Here is a 21,858-nt window from a genome sequence, read left to right as displayed (position 1 = left end):
GGAAAGTGTTCTGTCTGATAGGAATCCAGAAAATCTTTTTTCTGCTTTGCAAGCAGCCTTTTTGAAAAAGCATTCTACAGTATCTTAGGGTAGGAATTGTTAATCTAGGAGGTCTATGAAGGGGTTTCAGGGCATCTACGAACTCTAGGGAACTATGAAATGTAATTTTATATGAGTTTTTTTCTGGAAAAATGTTGTAACAGATTTGAAAGAGCTCTATGACCCCCTCCTCCCAAAATAACCCAAAAATACTTGGAAAATTTCTCAAATATTTGGAAATTAAATAGTGTACTTTAAAATAATCTCTGGGTCAAAAAGGGAAATGTAAAAATATATTTTGAATTAAATAAACTTGAAAATATACCATATCAGAATTCATAGGATGCAGGTAACTTAAGGAAGTACATAGCATTACATACTTATATTGGGGGGGGAAAAATGTCTCAAATTACTGTTTGAATCTTCCACCTCAAGAAACTAGGGGAAAACAAAACATATAAAACTCATAGCAGCTTAATTTAAAATAATTAAGGAAATGATAAGACAAGAGCAGAAATTAGTCAATTTGAAAACAAAACCAATAGAGAAAAGTCAATGAAACTTAAAGTCTGTTCTAGAATTATAAGTGACTTGTGTAAAATCACTGTACCTATAGGGAAGGAAAGACTTTCCCTCTGCCCTTAGGTTCTATGTCTGAGTCTATGAAGTAAATAGCAGGCAGAGTAACAGGAGAAAAAGTATATAAATTTATTAATTTTTAATAGTACATACATGCATTAGGCACGACAGAAAAAAAAAGTGAATACCCAAAAAAGGGATGAGATGGAGCACTTTACATACCCTCTTAATAAGGGAGGGAAAAGAGGAAGACATAGACTATGTAGGGGAGAGTAGGTGATTTTTAGAAGAGATGAATGGGCCCTTAGAAGAATAGATAGAAAATATGATACTTTATGGTAAACTTTGGGTGTAATGTCTACTTCTCATTTCCTCTCCTGTGATAAGTCAGTCTTGCCTGGTTGGGTATAGAGTTTTCACTTTTGTTAATTTCAAAACATGTGACCACTGTCTTCTCTGAGAACCCTCTTTAGTTGGGAAATCTAATTTCTAACTGTGATCACTCTAATAACCTTGAAAGACTAATAGTAATGACTAGGAATGTTGAGATCTGGGGAGTTCAGATCCCCTTCCTTCCTTTCTCAAGCATCCAAAGAAAATGCTTCAAGAAGTTATTGATAGTTTGGGAATTTCGTTACTAATCATTGAGAGAAGTTCTTTGTAGTCTTGTAAAGATTTCTACGTGCAGATTTGGAGACATCTCAAGGTTTATTATTATGCTAGAAAAAGAAGGTGAAAATGGTACATTTAGTAGTCCCACCTGTAGGTGAAATAAGCTGTTTTATGGTTTTTCTTTTTCTTTTTCTTTCTTTTTAATAGACGGCGACAAGAAACTGTTAGCATGTAACTCTGAACTAAGAATGTGGTGGGAGAACTTTGTTTTTCAGTTTATACCTTCAGTTAGCTCTGTTTCATCTTTACCATATGCAAGCTTTAAACAGAAGCAAGAATTGAATTAGAACCCAAGGGACTGATCACGCTGAATGAGGCTGAGGAGGCCAGCACAAGTAGCTTTAGAACCAACACGAGCCTGTTAGCTGTTGAAGCAGTTTGTGTTGTGGCCTTGGTCACACCATCACGGAGTAGCACCTTCAACCCAGAACCTCTAGTTCCAAGCACTCTGCCTTTTCAGTCTTGCTTATGTGCTGGGATTCCTGCGTACTGAAAGACTAGAGGCTGGCCAAATGCTCTTGCTTTCTTAGAATTCCTGTGACCCACTCTAATATCCTTCAAACTCTGACCTCAACTCAGGATTATGCCAGCCCTTGCAGGATATAGTAAGGTTTTTGGCCTTCACTCTTGAGTGAGAGGGAAGCTCTTCAATGGTTGAACACAGAATGAGGAAATCTAACTCAAAAGGAAGGCTTGAAATGCAGTAAGGAATAGTAAGCACAAACAGTTGGGTAAACATGTAAGTAAATCTAAGCCTTAATTTCATAAAATAAGAAGTAATGGTGACTAGTCAGGGGCATATAAACAAAAAACATCCTAAAATACAAGTCTGTGTTAAAGTTTAAAATGAGGAAGGAATAATGAATTTTAAAGCATTCTGAAAGGCTTGTATTGTTCAGGAGAGCTATAAAGCCATAGATACGTTGACTTAAATTGAGTATGGATTTTAACAATTATGACCACTGAAAGAATATAAATAGAATATATAACTTGTAAATTAATTGATGGGGAAAATGGATAAAAAAAGAAAAGCATCAGTTCAATTAAAAGCTGAAAAGTAAACAATAAAAAGAAGCAAAAAAAATATAAAAAGTTCATAGTAAAATGACTTCCAAACATATATATATATATAAAATTGATCTCAGTAAATGTAAATAGGCTAAACTGACCAGTGACATTTCTCAAATTGGATAGAATTAGTAACTAAATTTAGCTTTGTGTGATATACCTAGAATGTAATGAAAGTAAAGGAGTGGAAAAAAATATTTCAGGCAAATAGTAATTAGACAAAAGCTGATATAACTATAGTAACATAAGGCAAAACAGACTACAGCAAACGCATTATAAGGGGTTGGGGAGAGGGGTGTCATCAGAAAAGGAACAATTTACTAGGAAGGTATAAGAATTATGACACACCCTACAACATAGCTTCAGACTAATAAAATAAAGTGGATGAGATTTCAGAGAGAAATTGACAGTTCTGCTATCAAAATGGGAGATTGTGGGGGTTAAAGAGGTCAGTCAGGCCACAGTAGAATAATACTCTTTAGAATTACTTCCTTAAACTCCTTGGACAATTACAGTCATTTGTGGAAGACACAAACGTAGAATGACATTGGCAGATTTTGCAAAATACATCTCTAATTTTTTAGATAATCATTGCTCTCAATCAGGTAATTAACTTTTTTTTTCTGGTTTGACATTATGAACACAGCTATTAAGATTAATATTCAGAGAGCACCTCATTAGCTTGGAGCGCAATAATACAATTATTTAGGCTTTAGTTAAACTGAAAGTTATCTTTAGACTGCATAGAAAGAACTTCTTTGCTGTGAAAATGAATAATGCATACAAGATTATAGGTTTAATTACATTAGAATTCACATCTCTCAAAAACTGTGAAAGTACTAGTCTATATACTAATATATAAACTACTAATTATTTTTTAAAATTTTATTGGCTAACTTAAGCCTTAATATAGGATGCTGGGATTTTTGGTTTTTTTTTTTAATATCCCTAAGTGTAATAAACCTAACTTATTTTAGAAAATCTGTAGTCTGAAATTCAGTCTGTACTAAACCTAAATTACCCTAAATCAAAGAGGTCTTATGCTTTACAGTTTATGTGAAGAGTTTTTCTGTTGAGTCATAAATTAGTCTTAATATTCATTATTGGAAAATGGGAAAAGCTCAGTATACCTGACAGTGAACTGTTCTTTCTTCTTCAAAGAATTAAAACATGCAGACTTGTGACTCTTAAGTTTAATTAACAAGGCCAGTGTTTATGAGCCAGTGATCGGTTGTGGGTAAGTGGAAACTCTACCTATTGTTAAAAAGCATAAGGTCCTTTGAAGGAAAATAAAGTAAAAGCTCCAAGTGATCCTTTCTTAGCAAACTGTGTTTGCCTTTCTAACCCTCTGTAGTTACTAAACCCCATATACCAGGTGGAGTTTTTATAGGACAGGAGCATGGGAGGAGATCTAGAGGAGGTTGATGGGAAAGATAAATTGATTAAAGGACTTTGTAACAGTATTACGGGGCATCTGAGCAATACAGCTGTGAATTCCAAAGCTATATTTGATTCCTGTCATTCCTGATGAGCTGGTTTTGCTCATCTCTCATATATAGACAAGATTTGGTTCCCAGCTTTTTGTTACATGTTAATTGTCCAAAAGGGACCCCATCTCCAGCTGTTATCTCTTTGATAGCAGATTTGTGTGACGGTTTAGTCTGATGTCAGGAATTTACATCATCATTGAATTTGTTCTGTAGTTGAATGTACCTGTCCTTATTTTTAGCTAAAGAAATACGGAATAACTCCTTTTTTTTTCAAATCGAGTAGTCAAATATTTGACAAATTCAACAGTATGAAATATAAATAAGAACGAGGAAGGAAATTAAAAGCATGCTCTGACCTTCCAGAACTGATGTCACAATGGCCATGCATGAAAGTTGGCACTTACTTCCTAGGAAAGCCTCACAGCTTTCATGTGGTTAGTCCTCTGGTTCCCCACTTGAGAGCAAATTAGACCAAGATAATCAAAAAGAGAAAACTGACACCTTAGGAATAAAAGGAGTCTTAAAATCACCAAAATTTAAAGGGAAGGGAAAAGGAAACACAAAACTTCAAAAGATACAGTAACCCAACTGTTTAATGAGTGAAGGAGCAATATATACCCCATGAAGCTCTGACAGAGTTACTTTTAAAACAAAGATGTGAATGGCACAAACACCGCTCACTAGTGAACATAGACTGTACTTAATTTAAGTAGAATTTGCCTTTTTATGGTATACGTCCTGTGTATTTTATTTATGAAACCAGGAAAGAGTCACTATACGCTGTAGCCAAGATTTTCTCGAAGATATTTTCTGATAGTTTTAGCACCTAAGAAAATTATTTTTATTTATTAGGGAAGTTAGGTTGACATGCCAGGGAAATGAATTGCTCTGTAAACTTACGGACTTGTCCTTTGCTATACACTTGCAGAAAGATGCCTTATGTCTGGATTCTAAATACAATGCAATTTCTGATACATAACAAACTATATTTAGTATTCGGGGTGTTAGATAGTTTAATTGTGAGTGTGTGTATATATATTCTGTTTTATAAGAAAATTGGCATATTATAATAAGCTGATATTTAATTATAATTCTTGTTTTCTTTACTCTGAACCAGGTAAATCTGTGATGAAAGCATTTGATAAATAAATACAAGTAAAAATCTGTTATTTTAATCCATCACAGATTAGTAGATCAAAAGAGATTATCTTTCCCAAAAACCTTTTGGGGATAAACAATAACCAAAGTACTTTATTTCCTTATTTTATCTTAAATGTTTCAGGGATGGAATTGTATGTACACCTTTCATTTTTATAATAGATGAAATTATCATGTATAACAGTTTCTAAGTGTGTTGTACGAGTGAACCTGTTAGATGCGTTTTGAATTTCCCAGTGCCTTTTACTAGTGTTCTGGTAGCCTTCCACGTTATGTAATGCTTCATACCACTTCTTAACATTTTTGCTTTATTTCTTTCCAGTCTTTGAGAGCAAACTGATGCATAGGCAAACCTGCTTTTTAAAAAAACAGTAACACTATAACATAAGCATCTCCTGTGATTATTTGTTTCGTCATGTGAATTGCCTGTTATACCCAGCTATTCTCTTATTCTTAGACATGTAGGGTTTTCCAGTTTCTCTGTTTTATAAATAACATTATCCTTCTGCATTTAACTTTATTATTTTCTTAGGATACATTTCTAATAGTGGACTACATAAGGATACAGCAGTTTTGAGGTTCTTGGAATATATTGCTCATTAGCATCTCTTGACCTTAAAACATTTAGATGAACCATGGAATACATTTAGAATCACTGGCTCATATGTCCAGAAGAACTGATATGACATAGCTCAGGGATTACAGATAGATTTCATCTCCTGTGTCAGGTGTGAGATTTATGGTCACTGCCTGGAGCACATACCAGGGCCACAGTTGATTACCGATTTCTTCTCTGTGTTGAGGGGGGTAGTGATGATCTGAGAGCTAGATATTTACCTTTATAGTTTTCATTAAAATAACAACAATTATAATGCTTTGCCTTTTGTGTGTGTTTTTGCTGTGAACCCCAAAATTGGATAGAAAGCATGTATTGGATCAAAAGAATTCATCTTAATATAAATTTCACATTAAATTTTTCAATTTGTTAATTGTAATGCACATACTCTTACCACTTTCAGAAAAATAAGTGTAGATATAACTATAGCTGAAGGTTCAGCAGAACTTAAAGTTTTTGTTAAAAATATCTGATTTAATATAAAAATGCCTTGACTTGTTTTCATTCAGAAAGCATTGTAGATGAGTATACTTTTTGCATTGTTCTGCTCTAAACCTATGAAATTCTAATACATACTTTTTTCCTCATTTGTTTTATGTATGCTTGCAAAGAAATATTTGGAATTACGACCAAATCCATGTAAAAAGGAATTATCCTGTAGTCTTGATATTTCCTTAGCGGTAATGGAAATTACAGATAACAAGAACACTAGTGATATTTCCATAATATCTGGAAAGTAACTTAATCTTCTGTATTTCATAAATAACCCATAATGTATTTTCTTATTCATTTTAGACATTCTTTAAGTGACCAACTTTATAGTTTCCCAAAAGTAATTTTCAATAGAATTTCTGAATAGAAATTTAAAGCTTTCATCCAACTCACCTCTTGAATCGTGAAGTCTGTTTCTTTTACTTGTAGCCCTCAGCTGTGATGTTAGGGTGATCTTGGTCATTTCATCTATAAAGTAACAATTTTATAAAAACAGTCTGCATGTTAACTGTATAGCTTATCACTGTTTCAGGAATTTCATCTCAGTTGTTTCTCACGCATTGAATTCACACAAAGTTCCCAGTGAGCAGATGTACAGAATTAGAATTTCTGAAAAATATTTTCTTCTGATAGTTAAACTTAAAAAGGAATAATATCTCTTGTCATTTGCACATAGGAACCATTTTCATTATTATTCACTTAATCTTTGGATTCCCTTTCTTTGTGTGTATGTGTGTGGGGGGGGAGATTTTCAAAACTGGAATGCAACTCTGTTGGTTTCTGACATCCTTCCATACTATATTAAATAGTGTGACTTGATTAACCAGTATGTACACTTCTCACTGTTTCGAATATTCAATCTCTCACCTGCTTTACCTTTCTAGTCCTCTTCTTCCGAATGTTCTACAGCCAAGGCTGTGTTTTTGTACCTCCAGAGAAAATTTTATTCACCTCAAATAAAGTGGATTTTGAACATGCAACAAGAAACCATTCATTCATTCCACAGATATCTAATAAGCATCTTCTACTTTAGGATGCCGCCCTGAAAATATACATGGATTAGTGAAAAGTCAGTTTCAAGGAGTTTAGATGAAGGAAATAGCTTGAAACAATGAAAGTTAAAATGGCTGAAGGTGAATGGAAGCTTCTGAAATACAGAATGCCTACTCTGTACAAGATGCTTTGATACTACAACCAAAAAGGAGCCAAGATTGAATCTGTACCCCTACGGAGCTTCAGTGGTTTTTGGTTCTGATTCCTTCACAGTCCTCCTAATCTGTGCCTGTGGTCCCTTCGCCAGTACTGAGATAGGCTAGAGCTTGGAGGAGTGGCTTGTAGCGAAAAGGACTAAGCAAAGGAGAAGTGAGGAGAATATGAGAACAGGACATAGACTTGTCTGGAGATAAAAATGATAGTACTTTACATTGCTAAGGCATTTTACAGTCTACAAAGCATAGTTTGGTATCAACTGTATTGTTAGTTTAGTGTTACAGATGGGGAAATTGAAGCCACAGGTTACTCAGCTAGCAAGTAGTAGAGAAAAGTCTAGGTTCTTAAGTGTTGGTTCATTTTATTGCAGACATTCTAGGAACGGCAGGAAAATCGGTAAAACAAACTCAGATAAATTCATACAGTAGAATAGTACACAGCAATAAAAAGGAGTAAATGTGGGTGAAAACCAGTAACATGCTGAGTGGAAGAAGCTTTACACTCACACAAAAAAAAACTTTTGTAAAGATACAGAACAGACAAAACTAATCAGTGAGTGAAGTCATTGGTAACAAGTATAGTGATGTCTACAAGTTATTTTGAGTTGCATCAAAAAAATATAAAATGGGTAGTGGGATGGATAACATAAGCAAGTATTATAAAATGTTAATTATAGAATTTAAGTGGTCAGTATATGAGAATTCACTGTACAGGTCTTTTAAGTGTTCATAATACAATATTAGAAAAAATCAGCTGTGCATTACTTTTAGTGGTTTTGAAAATAATATGTGTGAACAGAAATAATTTTCTTTCCCCCAAGAAGAACACAGTGGCAGCAGGAGCTGGTAAAAGACTGAATAATACGTGAAATACTGCCTTTGGAACTCGTTAAAAATATCTTTGCATGTTATCTGGGAATATAGCCCCACTTAAAGCCAAGACTTAATCAAACCAGAATTAGTGGGATTGACTGGGGAGTGGGATGAAGGACCCTCCTGGAGTGATGTGGTTAGCATCACATGAGTAAAACCGTTTACCAAATCTCAGTGAATTGTACACTTCACGTCTGCATTTCATTATGTATAAATTTTACCTTCAAAGCAAAAAAAAAACCTGAGTAATATATTGAATTCCATTTAATTATATGCATGCTTAATTGTTTAGGGATGAAGTATACTGATCTCTAAAAATTATTTTGAAAAGAATGAAAAATATAAAAGGAATTGAAGATAGGTAATAGATCTGTGATATAAAGCAAATTGTAGAATGTTAATCGTGAAATCTAGGCTATCAGTGTATGGGAATTCACTGTACAATTCTTCTAACCTGAAGGAGAAAAAGACAAGGAACTAAGTGAATCACCTGTATAAATACTGAATTAACTAAGAATTATTACAGGGGAAAGGAGCAGTGAGTACACCTACTGCCCACATCTTGGTCTCTAATACCACTTCCCAGTAAGAGAAACTGGAACTTCTTGGAAACCTGGCAGATTCCAGATAAAAGTATTGTTCCACTATAAATTTATGAAGTTGGTAACTGAACTGAAGTTTTGTAAGAGAATATTCATTTTCTTAGGAAATACTCACTGAATTATTTAGGGATAAAAGGCCATAATGTATGTATGATTCAGAAAAAATATGCATATACGTGTATGTGTGTGTGTGTGTGTGTGTGTGTGTGTGTGAGATTTTGAGTAACAAAGCAACTGGGATAAAATGTCGACAGCAGGTAAATCTGGGTAAAGCATACATGGGTGTCCCTTGTACTTTTTAAACTTTTTGTAACATTTGTAAGTTTGAAATTACTTTCTCCCAAAAGATAATGACAGGAATGGTGCTGGAGAGAAACACAGGGAGATCCACTTAGCTAAGGTTTTGAACTGATATACTCTGTGCTGTAAGGGCAGGATAAGCAGCAGGTCATGTTTAATTTTCCAATCTTCCAGTGTTACATTTCCACCTTGATATTTAAACCTTGTTCCTTGTTTTTGGCACAGTGAAATTTCATTTTTAGGTTTTGGGTTTTTTGTTTTTTTGTTTTGTATTATCAGTGTTTTGCTCCTGCAACTATAAGATTTTCTTCATTGAACTTTGTAGGTCTTTTTTTTTTTTTTTTTTTTTTTTTTGTAGGTCTGTTTAACTGAACCATTTATCTTAACCTTAGTTTTCGCTAGACTGTCAGGGCATCCATCAGATAACCCTTGAAGTGTGGGAATTTTTCTTTCTCTACTTTTTAAAAAACAGCTTTATTAAAATATAATTCACCCATTCAAAGTATACAGATCAGTGGGTTTTTTAGTATATTCACAATCAAATTTAGAACATTTTATCATTCCAACAAGAATCCTCCTACCAATTAGCAATCACTCCCCACTTACCCCTCTTCCAATTACTGATTTACTTTTTGTCTCTGGATTTGCATGTAAACATAATCATTTATTATGTGGCCTTTTGTAGGTGGCTTCTTGTTACTTTCAGGGTACATCCATGTCATAATATATGTCAACTTCATTCCTTTTTTTATTTTATTTTTTTTGCTGAGTAATGTTCGTTTGTATATATATACCACATCTTACTTAGCCATCTATCAGTTGGCTGACATTTGGAGTGTTTCCACTTTGGGGCAGTTACGTTGCTGAAAAACCGGCCTCTGTACCCTAATAGCCGGATTGAGAGTCAGAGGCAGAGTTTGGGGAGGAGAGAAAAAGAATAGCTTTATTGCTTCACCCAGCAAAGCGGGTCACAGCAGGCTCATGAGCCTAAAAGACTGCGAGCCCGTCTTGGGATTGGGGTCTTGAGGTTTTCATAGAAAAATTGAATGGAACAGAAAAGGTGATAATGGTCCAGGTGTGAGGGGCTACATTCCTTTCATTTTGACAAGAACTTGCTGTTGTTATGGAGGAACTGAGGGTCTGCCCATTTTCTTGGCAGTTCATTCCATGACCTTCTTTCAAGACCTCTAGGATAGAAGGATGTTATTATAAAAAAAAAAAAAAGTGCACAGGGAGGGAAGCCTGTTAGTCATAAACTCAGTTTAGCTGGAAGTACAGGCTGAACAACTCAAGAGCCGTCTTGTTAGTTTCCTACTCTTTCACTTATGCTGTGGAATAATGCTGCTGTGAATAGTTGTATACACGTTTTTGTATGAATATATGTTTTTATTTCTTTTGTGTATATAACTAAGGGTCAAATTGCTGGGTATATTCACTCTGTTTATCTTACGAACCGCCAAACTGTTTTCCAGAGCGTCTACTTTATGTTAAATTCCGACCAGCAATGCACAAGAGTTTCACTTTCTCTGTATCTTGGCCAACATTTGTTATTATCTGTCTTTTTTATTATAGCACCCTAATAGGTGTAAAATGGGCCTTTCTATTCTTTTAAACTCTAAAAATATGATCGGTTCTCAGTAATAAAATGATCCCCACCCTTTTCTAGCAGCAAGCCTGTCTCTTTATTAAATATGGAATACATAAAATAAGTGGAAATAAGATAATGTAAGAAGAACTCTTCCCATTTATTTGTTAGTACTTCAGAATTATTTGGAGAGAATCTCAGAGAAATCCAATCTCTACAAGAGAGATTGGGTTTTTAAAAAGTAGTACTGCTAAAACTCAATTTTTAAATGCCCATTATAGACAGATACACATTTAGCACCTAACCCCGAGTCTGCCGTACTCATTGATGCTACCGATCATTGCCACTTTAATCTCCAAAGTGGCTTTAGGAACCTTTCCTCACCCTCACCGTAGCACAGAGCCCATCGTTGGCTTTCCTCTGGGAGCTCAGAGCTTCTGAGTATTGGTTCACCACCATATATATTAAACTGGACTTTGTGGGCTCATTTGAGGTCTGACCATTAATTTTTAAATTGTTTCTATTGGAGAAATATGGCTTTTTTTTTCAGCCCACCAGCTTACAAATGACCATTTTGTAACTTGATTTTAAGTTGGTGACTCTCTCTGTCCATGAGGAAAGACAAAATAAGCTGGAGTTACTTAATCTGATGTCAGAAAGCTTTATGTTGACTTAAAGTCATCCTCATGGATTCTAACTTTAGCTCAGGATTATTCTCTTTATTTTAACTGCAATTTTTTATGTTCTTAAATTGTATTTTATTGCCACAAGTGGGAATTAAATGGAGGTTGAATTTAATTTTGGAAGTATATGTGTGTATATTTATCAAAGAAAGTAGAAAGAAAAATAGTATTTCTTTCTCTCATACTTTGTTTCACTATAACAAAGGAAGGTGCTCTTAGTTTCAGCTCTCCTAAAAGGCCAATTTTTCATGTTTGAGATGTACATCCACATTCATAGTTACTTACATCATGTTTTATCTTCCTGATCAAATTTAACTGACCTTTAAATAATTGTTACAGGGGTTTCGATTAAAATCTGATCAATATAAGAATCATTTATATGTGATTTTTTTTCTTAAATGGAACTGTAATAGTTATAGATTAATTCAGTAAAGTACTCAATGTCCTTTTCCCTAAAATGCATGCATTAATACCACTTCTACTGATCATCCATACACAGTATAATCATAGGCAACTTCCTTTTTAATCTATAAAAAGTGAGGGTAGTACCCTCTTTTCACCACTTATTGCACTTGTAATAGTATGATGTCTGTCAAATGTACATATGTTTTTATTCCTTTCCCTCCCTTCCTTTTCCCTTTCTTTGCTTTCCTTTTTTGTTTATTTGGTTTTGAATAGAGAAAAGACTGTTGGCAGAAGGTATTCCCTAGATGTACTATTTTGACATATCAGAATAACAGCACATACTGGGCTTTTGGGTCACACTTGCCTCAGGGGTCCATCAGCTATGAAGTAACTGATCAAGGATGTCCTTCCTGTGCAAGACTAATTAGGCCTCCAGGTTCATGCTGTTATCTCTGTGGAGGTTCCTGGCTATGCTTAAAGTCCAAAGTTTGACCTGAACATTTCCAGTTAACATTCTCTTTGTCAGGGGACCATGAACTTCCCCCCAGTTAAAATATGAACTATCATTTTGGTAATTTCTTTTTGTGTTGAATTCTTACAGCTCTCCACACAAGGAGATGCAAGTCAGGTGATTGGACCTCTTACCGAAGGGCAGAGGAGAAATGTGGCAGTAGTGAATTCACTCTATAAGTTGCACCAATCGGTAACAAAGGTACCCTTTAATCTTTATTTTAATTAAGTTCTTCTTATGTAACTTTAAATTCTTCTTTCTTCTCCTCAAATTTAAACAATTATGAATTATTAATTTTTTGCAGAAAGATACAATGAAAATGTGGTTGTAAAATAAGCTGAAGAATGAACTCTTTCTAAACAGTCTTTGACCTAGGCATTTATTATTTGTATGACTTTTTGTCTATACATTTAGTTTAAAGCTCGTGAACCATAGATCCTCAAGTTTGCTTGGTATAATCAAGTTTATTGAATAAATGATCTAAGGGTAAATTATATGTATTTTATCCATACTAAAAACAAATAATTTGATATCATATGGGTGATAGTAAGTTATAGCAAAGCTTAGTAATGGAATAAGAACTTGAAAGCCCTCTAACATATCAGAAAGGTACTATCTTTGCACAAAAATGGTGGGGGTAGGATGCGTTACAAACAGTGAACTATTGTTATATAATCATTGAAGACTACTTGTAAGTAGAAAATATTTGTTGTTGTTGTTCTACTAATGCATTTTTTAAATGACTGAATTTTAACCTTTTTGTCTTCTTATATTAGATCTAAGATGAACTGTAAACATAATTATTAGGAAAGCAGCATTTTCAACCCCATCTTTGATTTTTGAATCACTTTGCTCTCTATTAATGATTTGCAAAAATATTTAGTAAGTAGGGAGGTAATTAGAAGACCTGAAGGAAGCCAGAGGTTAGGTGATGTTCTTAAAAACCTGACTTCTAATACGAGCTTTTATATGCTAGATAATATTTTAGAATAATTATAAGTGACAATTATTCATTTATTTAAAAATTCTAACAAGTCCTTTTATCCATTAGAGGTTTCAAAAAAGTGTGTATTTTGCACACTGAACAAAATATATTTTAAAAGGTTATTAACAGCTAAATCCCAGAAAAGTAAATAACAAAAGGAAATAAAAAGAATAAATGATACATTTTCCATTTCCTTTCATTTTTACTCTAAAACACCATAAGCAATGAAAAATTGTATTTATTTAGCCTGATTTAAATGTCTTTATTGATACTTTCAGAATTGTCATAATCTTGGTATTGATTTGTAAAAAGGGAAGTGGTTGACATTTGTATTTTAAAGACGTGTTAAAAATTATAGTCAGCCTAGAAAAAAGTGAATTTTTAAAAGAAATAAGTAAATATGGCTTTTGACTGGCCTTTTCAAATTAAAACTGTATTAGAAACTATTAAAGTACATAAAAGAAAGCTAGCTCTTAGAGTTCTTAATGTTTCAATTATTTGAAGCAGTTATTTACTTTATACAGGAAAACATTTTTTAAAACTATCCTAACTACTAAATACTAATGGGTTTTTAAAATATATCTGAGATACTACTCTAAGGTAAAAAAACAAAACAAACAAACAAAAAGAGCTATTTTATGTGTGGCTTGTAGAAAGTTTTATGTTATGATCAAAGTTAATATTTATAAAAATAAATGACTTAAACTATAACTGAATTTGTTCTAGGTGGTTTCCAGTCAGAGCTCATTCCCACCAGCAGCTGAGCAAACTATAATTTCAGCCCTAAAGGTAAAAGAATTTGATTTAATTTTTGGCTCTATAGATCAAAGAGTTTTAGAATTGTTTGGATGAGTGGGAGATGTCATTTGTAATTCAGAATCTTCTACATATGCCAAAAGTAGCTTGTTGATAATTATCCTAGGGAGAGAGGCTACATGTGTGTTTATATTTTCTTGAGTTTAAAAATAGACCCTGTTGGTGTCTACAGATTGTGTTCCACTTAGATGATTGTATCATAAGCAAGAAAAGCAAGAGTCTTACAAGTATTCATTGTATCTTAGGGCAGTACAGCCCAGTATTATCCCAGTAAAGCGGTAGCTCTCCACCAGGGTGATTTTGTCCCCTGCAGGGCATTTAACAATATCTAGAGACATTTTTGATTGTTGTGACCAGGAGTGGGGTGCTACTGGCATCTATTGCCAGGGCTCCTGTTAAACATCATGTAGTGAGTAGGACAGACCCCCACAACACAGAATTATCAGACCCAAAATGCCAGTAATGCCAAGGTTGGGAAACTAATGTGTATCTCTAAGGTGGGAAACCAGAGGAAATTCCCATTTTTAAAAATATACTAACATAAATATACCCCCTGTCTAGCACTCAGGAAGTTTAATAAAAAATGATTTTGGCATGAGATTCAGAGCTATATATAGTTCCCAATAGGTAACTCTTTATAAATAAGCAAATAATTCATTCTTATAATAGTAATAGATACTCTTTATTAGTCACATGCATTATGCTGAAATGTTATGGCAACTGTTCAAGTTATGTATTATCCCCATTTTTTACAACATTTTATACAATATCCTGATTTTATATAATTACTTGCTCAACATCATATAGCTGGTAAACCTAGACCTCACTGACTCAGGAGAGTGATATCTACTACACCTTGCCACCATCATCCACTCAATTCATTTACTAATGTTTATTTAGTACTTAGTATATAGTAAAGCAAAGACTCGGGAGCTAAACTCTCTCTGTAAATGAAATCTGTCTCAGCTATTTAACTAGTTGTACGACCTCAGACAAGTTAGTAAGTTTTCTCTTGCCTTAGTTTCTCCGTCTGTAAGATGGTACAATATACCTAAACAGAGGTAATAAATGTCAACTATTAAGCTGAATTTAGATCACTTGGGTAGAGCTGAGAGTGAGAGAGGGAGAGGGGGGAGAGAGAAAGAGAGAGAGAGATGGTTTACCAGTAAACTCCAAGGAGGAATAATTATATTTAGAGAGTAAAGAGGATACAAATAAAGCACAGTCAGAGAGAGGAAGAAAATTGGGAAAGGACAATGTCACACAAAGGGAACTTTTGAGGTGAAACCCTCCATCAGTGACATGGATGGGGACTTAACAGCCGCAAACCTTAAGGACACTGCATTCATATCTGACGTAGGAGGAGATGGTCTGTTTTCCCACAACATGGTAAAAGTATACTTGGATGTCTCCTCTGTATCCTTTTCTTTTTCCAAGCATGCTTACCTCATTACGATGAAGTATTATTAAAGCTGCAATAGTAAAAACGATTGTTTTTAGTAAGAGTTGTCCAATTTATTGATAATCATAAATATACTATAAAATTGGGCCATTAAGACAAACCAAAAGGTCTTAACATTCTCGCTTCCAGGCAGGGAATACATGCAGTCTTTTCTGTATATGGTTCCACATTTTGTCTTTTAACAGTAGCTGTCAAACATTACTTGATCACTACCCAAGATAAATAAGTTTTAGTTTGTATCCCATACATAATGCATAAGCATTTATAAATATATTCACACATATAATTGTATATATGTAGAATGTGCATCTATGCACATTTCTGTAATTGAAATAAAGATTTCACAAAACAATACTTTTCCTTATTTTGTGCAGTGATTCTGATATTTTCTGTACTCATCTGTTACTTTTTAAAACATTATGATAATGATCCACTGAATTGAGTTTTTGACCCCCTAATAATCACAACTGATGGTTTGAGAAAGTCCATTCGGTAGGTTAAGAAAGAGTGCTTACACCGTGCCTGATGGTAAAAGTCTCCTGGGCAAGTTAAAAATAGAAATTCTTCAGACACTATAATTCATTATAGGGTGGACTTTCCGAATCTGCATTTTTAACATACAACAGAGGTTATTCCTCATGTTAGTTACTTTGGGCTGAGAGTTGAGGCCAGTGCAGTTAACATTGTCCTGATGTTCTGAGCCCTCGTTCTGAGCTTTGCTCACCAGGACTGGTGTCCACGTCCCAGGGTGCTGCAGTTTGCCAAGGCACCACCACTTGTGCCTCAGAACTGGGTGAGAGAAGAATAGCAGTCAGTCCGAGGCCCTCCTGCAGTGACCCTGCCCATTAGAGATGAAACTGCCTGTGTTCACAGACCTCAGACAGTTTTGGCCATGCGTTTCAGTTACATCTTGTTAAAAATCATTGTGGCATAATAAGTGAAGGACAAACAAAACCCTTGGACTCAAAGGAAACAAGAATCTTGAATTTCATAAAATTATTATCGTATCACTTTGAATTAGGGATAGAATGTTATGATACATCAATGACTGTAGACCAAGAACCAAAAATCTATTATTTGACAGAAAAGATTTATTTTTCATTTGAATTTATATATTATTGTATTATTTAATTATTTTATTTTGGCAGGGGAGGGGTAAGTAGGTTTATTTATTTTCAAAGGAGGCACTGGGGATTGAACCCAGGACCTCATGCATGCTAAGCATGTGCTCTACCACTTGAGTTATACACTCCCCCTGCCAGAAAAGATATTAAACATACTCTTTTACTTACTAAAAAATATAGGTAAAGACACATAATAGTCTTTTCTTCTCAACCTTATTGACATTTTATCCAAAATTAAATTTTAATTTGCGTTCAAAGTTTATCATCTCATATTGTGAGCATTATCTACTGTGTCTTGGATGGCATAATTCATGTTAATGATTATACAGTCAGAGTCATTTAATTAGAACCACCTCAGCGATGAGTAGCATTTAAACAGCTTGGCCCAGTAATTCCGACTGAGATTGTCTTGTCCAGATAGTGATTGTGTTGCTAAGTTTATGTATGACAGTTCTTCCTCACTGTGTGGGTTTGATGTTCTGTATGAGGGAATATTCCAGATTGTTGAGATTTCAGTATCTTCATCATCTCAACTATTTTAGGGATATCTTTTAACAATGTATGACACACTTCCCTGCTTTGTAAAGAGCTTATGAAATAAAATCTAGTCTGCGTTCTCAGTTTCCTCCAGGGGTGGTTAACCCTCTACCCATCTTTTACATGAAGGCTTTCCCCAGGATGCTCTCTTGTCTGCTCTGTGTTTTCCCTAAGTGGGAAACCTCGCCTGGCTGTGAAGTTTCCTGTCCACCATCATGTCATACACAGACAGAGGCAGTTCAGTTCTTCCTTTCTGGTCTTTACGCCTGTTTTCCATGCTTGTTCCACCTGCTAGAACCTCTAGTACCACGTTGCATAGAACTGGTGGAAGTGGACTTAACTTGTTCCTGACCTGGGAAAAGGCACTCAGCATTTCATGACTGAAAGTAGGATGTTTTCTTAGATGACCTTTATCAGATTGAACAAGTCCTCTTCTCTTCCTAGTTTACTGAGGCTTTTAAAAAAATAACTGACGTTCCATCAGATAGATTTTTGTCTATTGAAATGATCATATGTCTTTACCTCTTTATTCTGTTAATAAGATACTTTACAGGAATTCATTTTCAAATATCAAACCAACTGTGGTCTTGTAGCATTACCCTGTTTCTGTGTTCCTGGATTGGGTTTGCTTAATTTTTGTTAAAGATGTTTGTATCTGTAATTGTAAGGGGCATTGGTATGTGGTTTTCTTTTTTGGAATTCTTTGTCTGGCTGTGAAGTGTTTCCTCCTCTTCTGTTTTCTGGAGGAATTTGTGTGGAATTTGTGTTGTTTTCTCCTTAAGTGCTTGGTAGAATTCACCAGTGAAGCCATCTGGGCCTATGGTTTTCTTTGTAGGAAGTTTTTAACTACAAATGTACTTCATTTAATAGATTCAGGGCTATTCAGGTTATCTGCTTCTTCTTGAGTGAACTTTGATACTTCGTGGCTTTCAAGGTATTTACTTGTCTGTTCATCTAAGTTATCTAATTTGTCAGAATAAAGTTGTACATAACATTCTCTTACTGTCTTTGTAATGTCTTTAGAACCGATAGTGATAATGTCTTTTTCATTTTTTATATTGATGATATGTGTTCTTTTATCTTTTTTTTCTTTAGCAGTCTAGCTAAGGGTTTGTCAGTATCATTATTCTTTTCTTTTGGCTTTATTAATTTCCTCTACTGTTTGTCTTTTTATTTCACTGATTTCTGCTTTTGTCTTTCATTTCCTTATTTTGGATTTTCTTTGCCTTTTTTTTTCCCCAGTATTTTTGAGACCTTATACCATGGATTTTTAGACCTCCCCAACCCCCACCAAAGAACATTTAAAGTTGTAAATTTCCTTCTGAGCACTTTAATTTTGATATATTGTGCTTTCATCGTAAGTAGTTTGAAATATTTTTTATTTCTTTTGTCATTTTTTTTTGATTCATGGGGTTTTTAGAAGTTTTTTTTTTAATTTCTATTTGCTTGTGGTTTTTCTAGATACTGATTTCTAGTTTAATTATTACCATCAGAAAATATATTCTGTATTATTTCAGTTCTTTTAAATTTATTGAGTTATTTTGTGGCCCAGCATGTGGTCTGTCTTGATGAATGAGCCATGTGTGCTTGACAAAAATGTGTATCTGTAATTGTTCAGTATTATGTTCTATAAATGCCAGTTACGTATCGAGGTGTCGTGATACAGTCAGATCTTCTGTGCCTCTCCTGATATTTTATGTATTTGTTCTATCAATTGCTGAAAGACAGGAATTACAGTTTTCTGTGATCGTGGACTTGCTTATATCTCCCTTTAATTCTGTCAATTCTTGATGCCTCAGTTCTGAAGCTATGTTTCTAGTTGTTTTGAGGCTCTGTTACATATATATTTATCATTTTTTATGCCTTCCTGATGAACTGACCCTTTTATCATTATGAAATTCCCTTCTTTAGCTTTGTTAATTCTTTTTTTTTTTTTTTTTTTTTTTTTTGGAGAGTAAGGTTAGTGGGTGGAAGGGGAAGATACAGAAGTAAACTAGCCTGTGTGTTAATTCTTATTGTTCTGCATTCTGTTTTATCTGATATTAATTTAACTACTCCAGCCTTCTTATGTTTAATGTTTAGATAGTGTATGTTCTTCTATCCATTTACTTTCAACTCCTCTGTGTTTTTATTTTCAAAATTTATCCCTTGTAGACAGGGTATATTTGGTCTTGCCTTTTTGTCTGTTCTGATAATGTCTGCTTTTTAATTGAAATGTTTAGCCTAGTAACCTAATACAGTTATCATTAAAGTTCTATTTAGGTGTATATTTTTATTATTTGTTTTTTGTTTATCCCCCCCTTTTTTTTTTAACTTTTTTTTTTTTGGAGGAGGGAGGTAATTAGGTTTATTTATTTATTTATATTTAGAGGAGATACTGGGGATTGAACCCAGGACCTTGTGCACGCTAAGCATGCGCTCTGCCACTTGAACTATACCCTCCACTACCCTCTGGGTTATTTTATTTTCTCTTTTCCTCCGTTTCTGCTTTCTTTTGGATAATTTGAATTGTTTTTCAATTTCTTTTTAATTTATTTCTTAGATTTTTGCCTATACCTCTTTTCGTGATTTTTTTTAGTTGTTTCTCTGTTGATATAAATATCCTTAACTTTCCAGTCTTTGAAAGTTAATATTATACTGTGTCATGTAAAATATAGAAACTTTGCGTTTATCAAAGTACATTTACATATAACTTGCATGTAGTGTGATTTCTTTAGTTTAAAATTTCCGTTTTGGTTCTTTTTTACATTCTATCACTCTGCTGAGATTTTCTCTTATTTATTATGAGCACTGTTTTCTTTACTTCACTGAGGTCCTTGTCTGATAATTGTAGAGTCTGGGTCATTAAAAGATTGGCAGCTATTGATTGTCTTTTCCCTTTAGAATTGATAACATTTCCTAGCGTTTTGTGTGTAATCATTTTTAATATATCCTAGATAATATAAATGTTATATTGTTTAGACTCAGTATTTTTTAAATATTACTCCTAAAAGTGTTGATGATTTCTTTAGCAATTACTTAGCTTGTTTAGACTCAGGTTGTACACTGTAAACCTTCAGTTGGCCATGCCTCAGGTCTCAGTACAGTTCTGGAAGCCTTAGCTGTGAGCCATTTGCAGTTTGCTTTGCACATGCGTGGTTGGTGAGTCAGCTGAAGACTAGTGCTGCGTTTACATGGAGAAGTAGGCATCCTTCTGGTTCTCTCCTTTCTGAAGCTCCCCTCTGACTCTCCAGCATCCCTAGTTGGACCAGGGCTCCTTCCTCTTGTTCCTTTGGACTGAAAAGCCGCAGGTTTTGTTTGTTTTGTTTTGTTTTTCTCTGAGAGTTTTAACCCCCCAGCCTTGGTACTGCCATGACTATAGTCACTCTTAGAGCAAAGTCATGAAACAACGGAGAACTCACTCTCTTCTATCGTTTGCTATGGACTTCCACACTCTTCTAAAACTACCTGCTTTTTCCCCCACCTCCAGGAGTCTCCAGTAGGTTTTTTGGTTTGTTTTTAGTATTTTTTTCATAATTATTTATAGGAGGATCTGCAGTAGGCATTCACTCCTTCATACCAGTATAGAAAATTTGCCCTTCCTTCTTGGAATCTTCTTGTCTGTTTATTTCCACCGTACTCTGAGGTCTCTTCTTATTTCTCTACCCAGTGGCAAAGTATTAACAAAAGCTCACTGAGTCAAATACACCTTGAAATCCAAGCTCTTCCACTTGATAGCTTTGGACAATCTCCTTAGCTTGACTTGAGTTTCCACATTACAAATTACTTTAGATTCCGCATCAATAAATTAGATATTTTAGTAATTTTTAAAGGAAGGAATAACTGAGTTTTCAGTGGAATGATCCTATGTGAAACACATAGCTCAGTATCCAGCACATAATATATACTAAATGAATGCTGTCACCCTTCTTAACCCTTAAGGGCTCCTCTTCTGTGTGACCTTAAAATGGCATTTGGCCTCACTGTCCAAACCATCCTTTGGGATCTCATTGACTCTTTGGACCTCCACTCCTCTCTTAAAAGCCAGAGGCTACCAGATCTAGTGCGAATGTGTCAGAAACCACAACTGTAAGGATCTTAGGACCTGCTGGATGGCCTGTGTGGATTTCTCACAGGCCCTTCAAACTCATATTCAAAACTGAACTCATTTTCTCCCTCCATCTCTGCATCACGCCACTGCTTCTGCATTTACACACGTCAATTAATAATACCACCAAGTAATTAAAGAAAAAAATGTAAATGTACCCTTAAATCTTTGCAGTCCATATTTCTCAGATCTGCTCGTCAGGTGCTGCTCTTCTCCCTCAGACCACCTCCAGCCTGTCTCCTCATCTCCACTCCTGCTCCCTCTGACTTAGGTCAGCACTCACCGGCTTGCATCTTTACTCTTACTGTGTCCTCCTGCCCTTAGTCTCCTTTATCCAGCCTACTGTCTGACATGATTTTTCCCAAATTCAGGTCCTTAACCACGTTTTTTTTTCATTGCTTAAAACCCAGCATTGGTTTCCCGTCCCTTCAGGATAAATTCCCATCTCCCTAGCAACCTGCCCAGAGTACATCTGCTGTCTGTCTCTCTCTTCACAGAAGCAGGCATCTCATACTCTGTTGATCGCTTTGCAGTTCCCCAAATGCATTAGTTTTCCCAGCTCCTGT

General features: G+C 34.7%; 1 protein-coding gene across 1 annotated transcript in view; it reads left to right on the top strand.

Annotated features, from left to right (window-relative positions):
- The window catches only part of COG5 (component of oligomeric golgi complex 5), a 237,564-nt gene that overhangs the window by 186,191 nt on the left and 29,515 nt on the right, over positions 1-21,858 (top strand). The window contains exons 15-16 of the mRNA XM_032484216.1: positions 12,372-12,482; positions 13,993-14,055. Coding sequence (XP_032340107.1) covers positions 12,372-12,482; positions 13,993-14,055 — 174 coding nt within the window. The remainder of the gene's footprint in view (positions 1-12,371; positions 12,483-13,992; positions 14,056-21,858) is intronic.

The sequence above is a fragment of the Camelus ferus genome, chromosome 7 (assembly GCF_009834535.1).
Source record: "Camelus ferus isolate YT-003-E chromosome 7, BCGSAC_Cfer_1.0, whole genome shotgun sequence".
Lineage (NCBI taxonomy): Eukaryota > Metazoa > Chordata > Mammalia > Artiodactyla > Camelidae > Camelus > Camelus ferus.
This window is presented reverse-complemented; position numbering and strand designations above follow the sequence as displayed.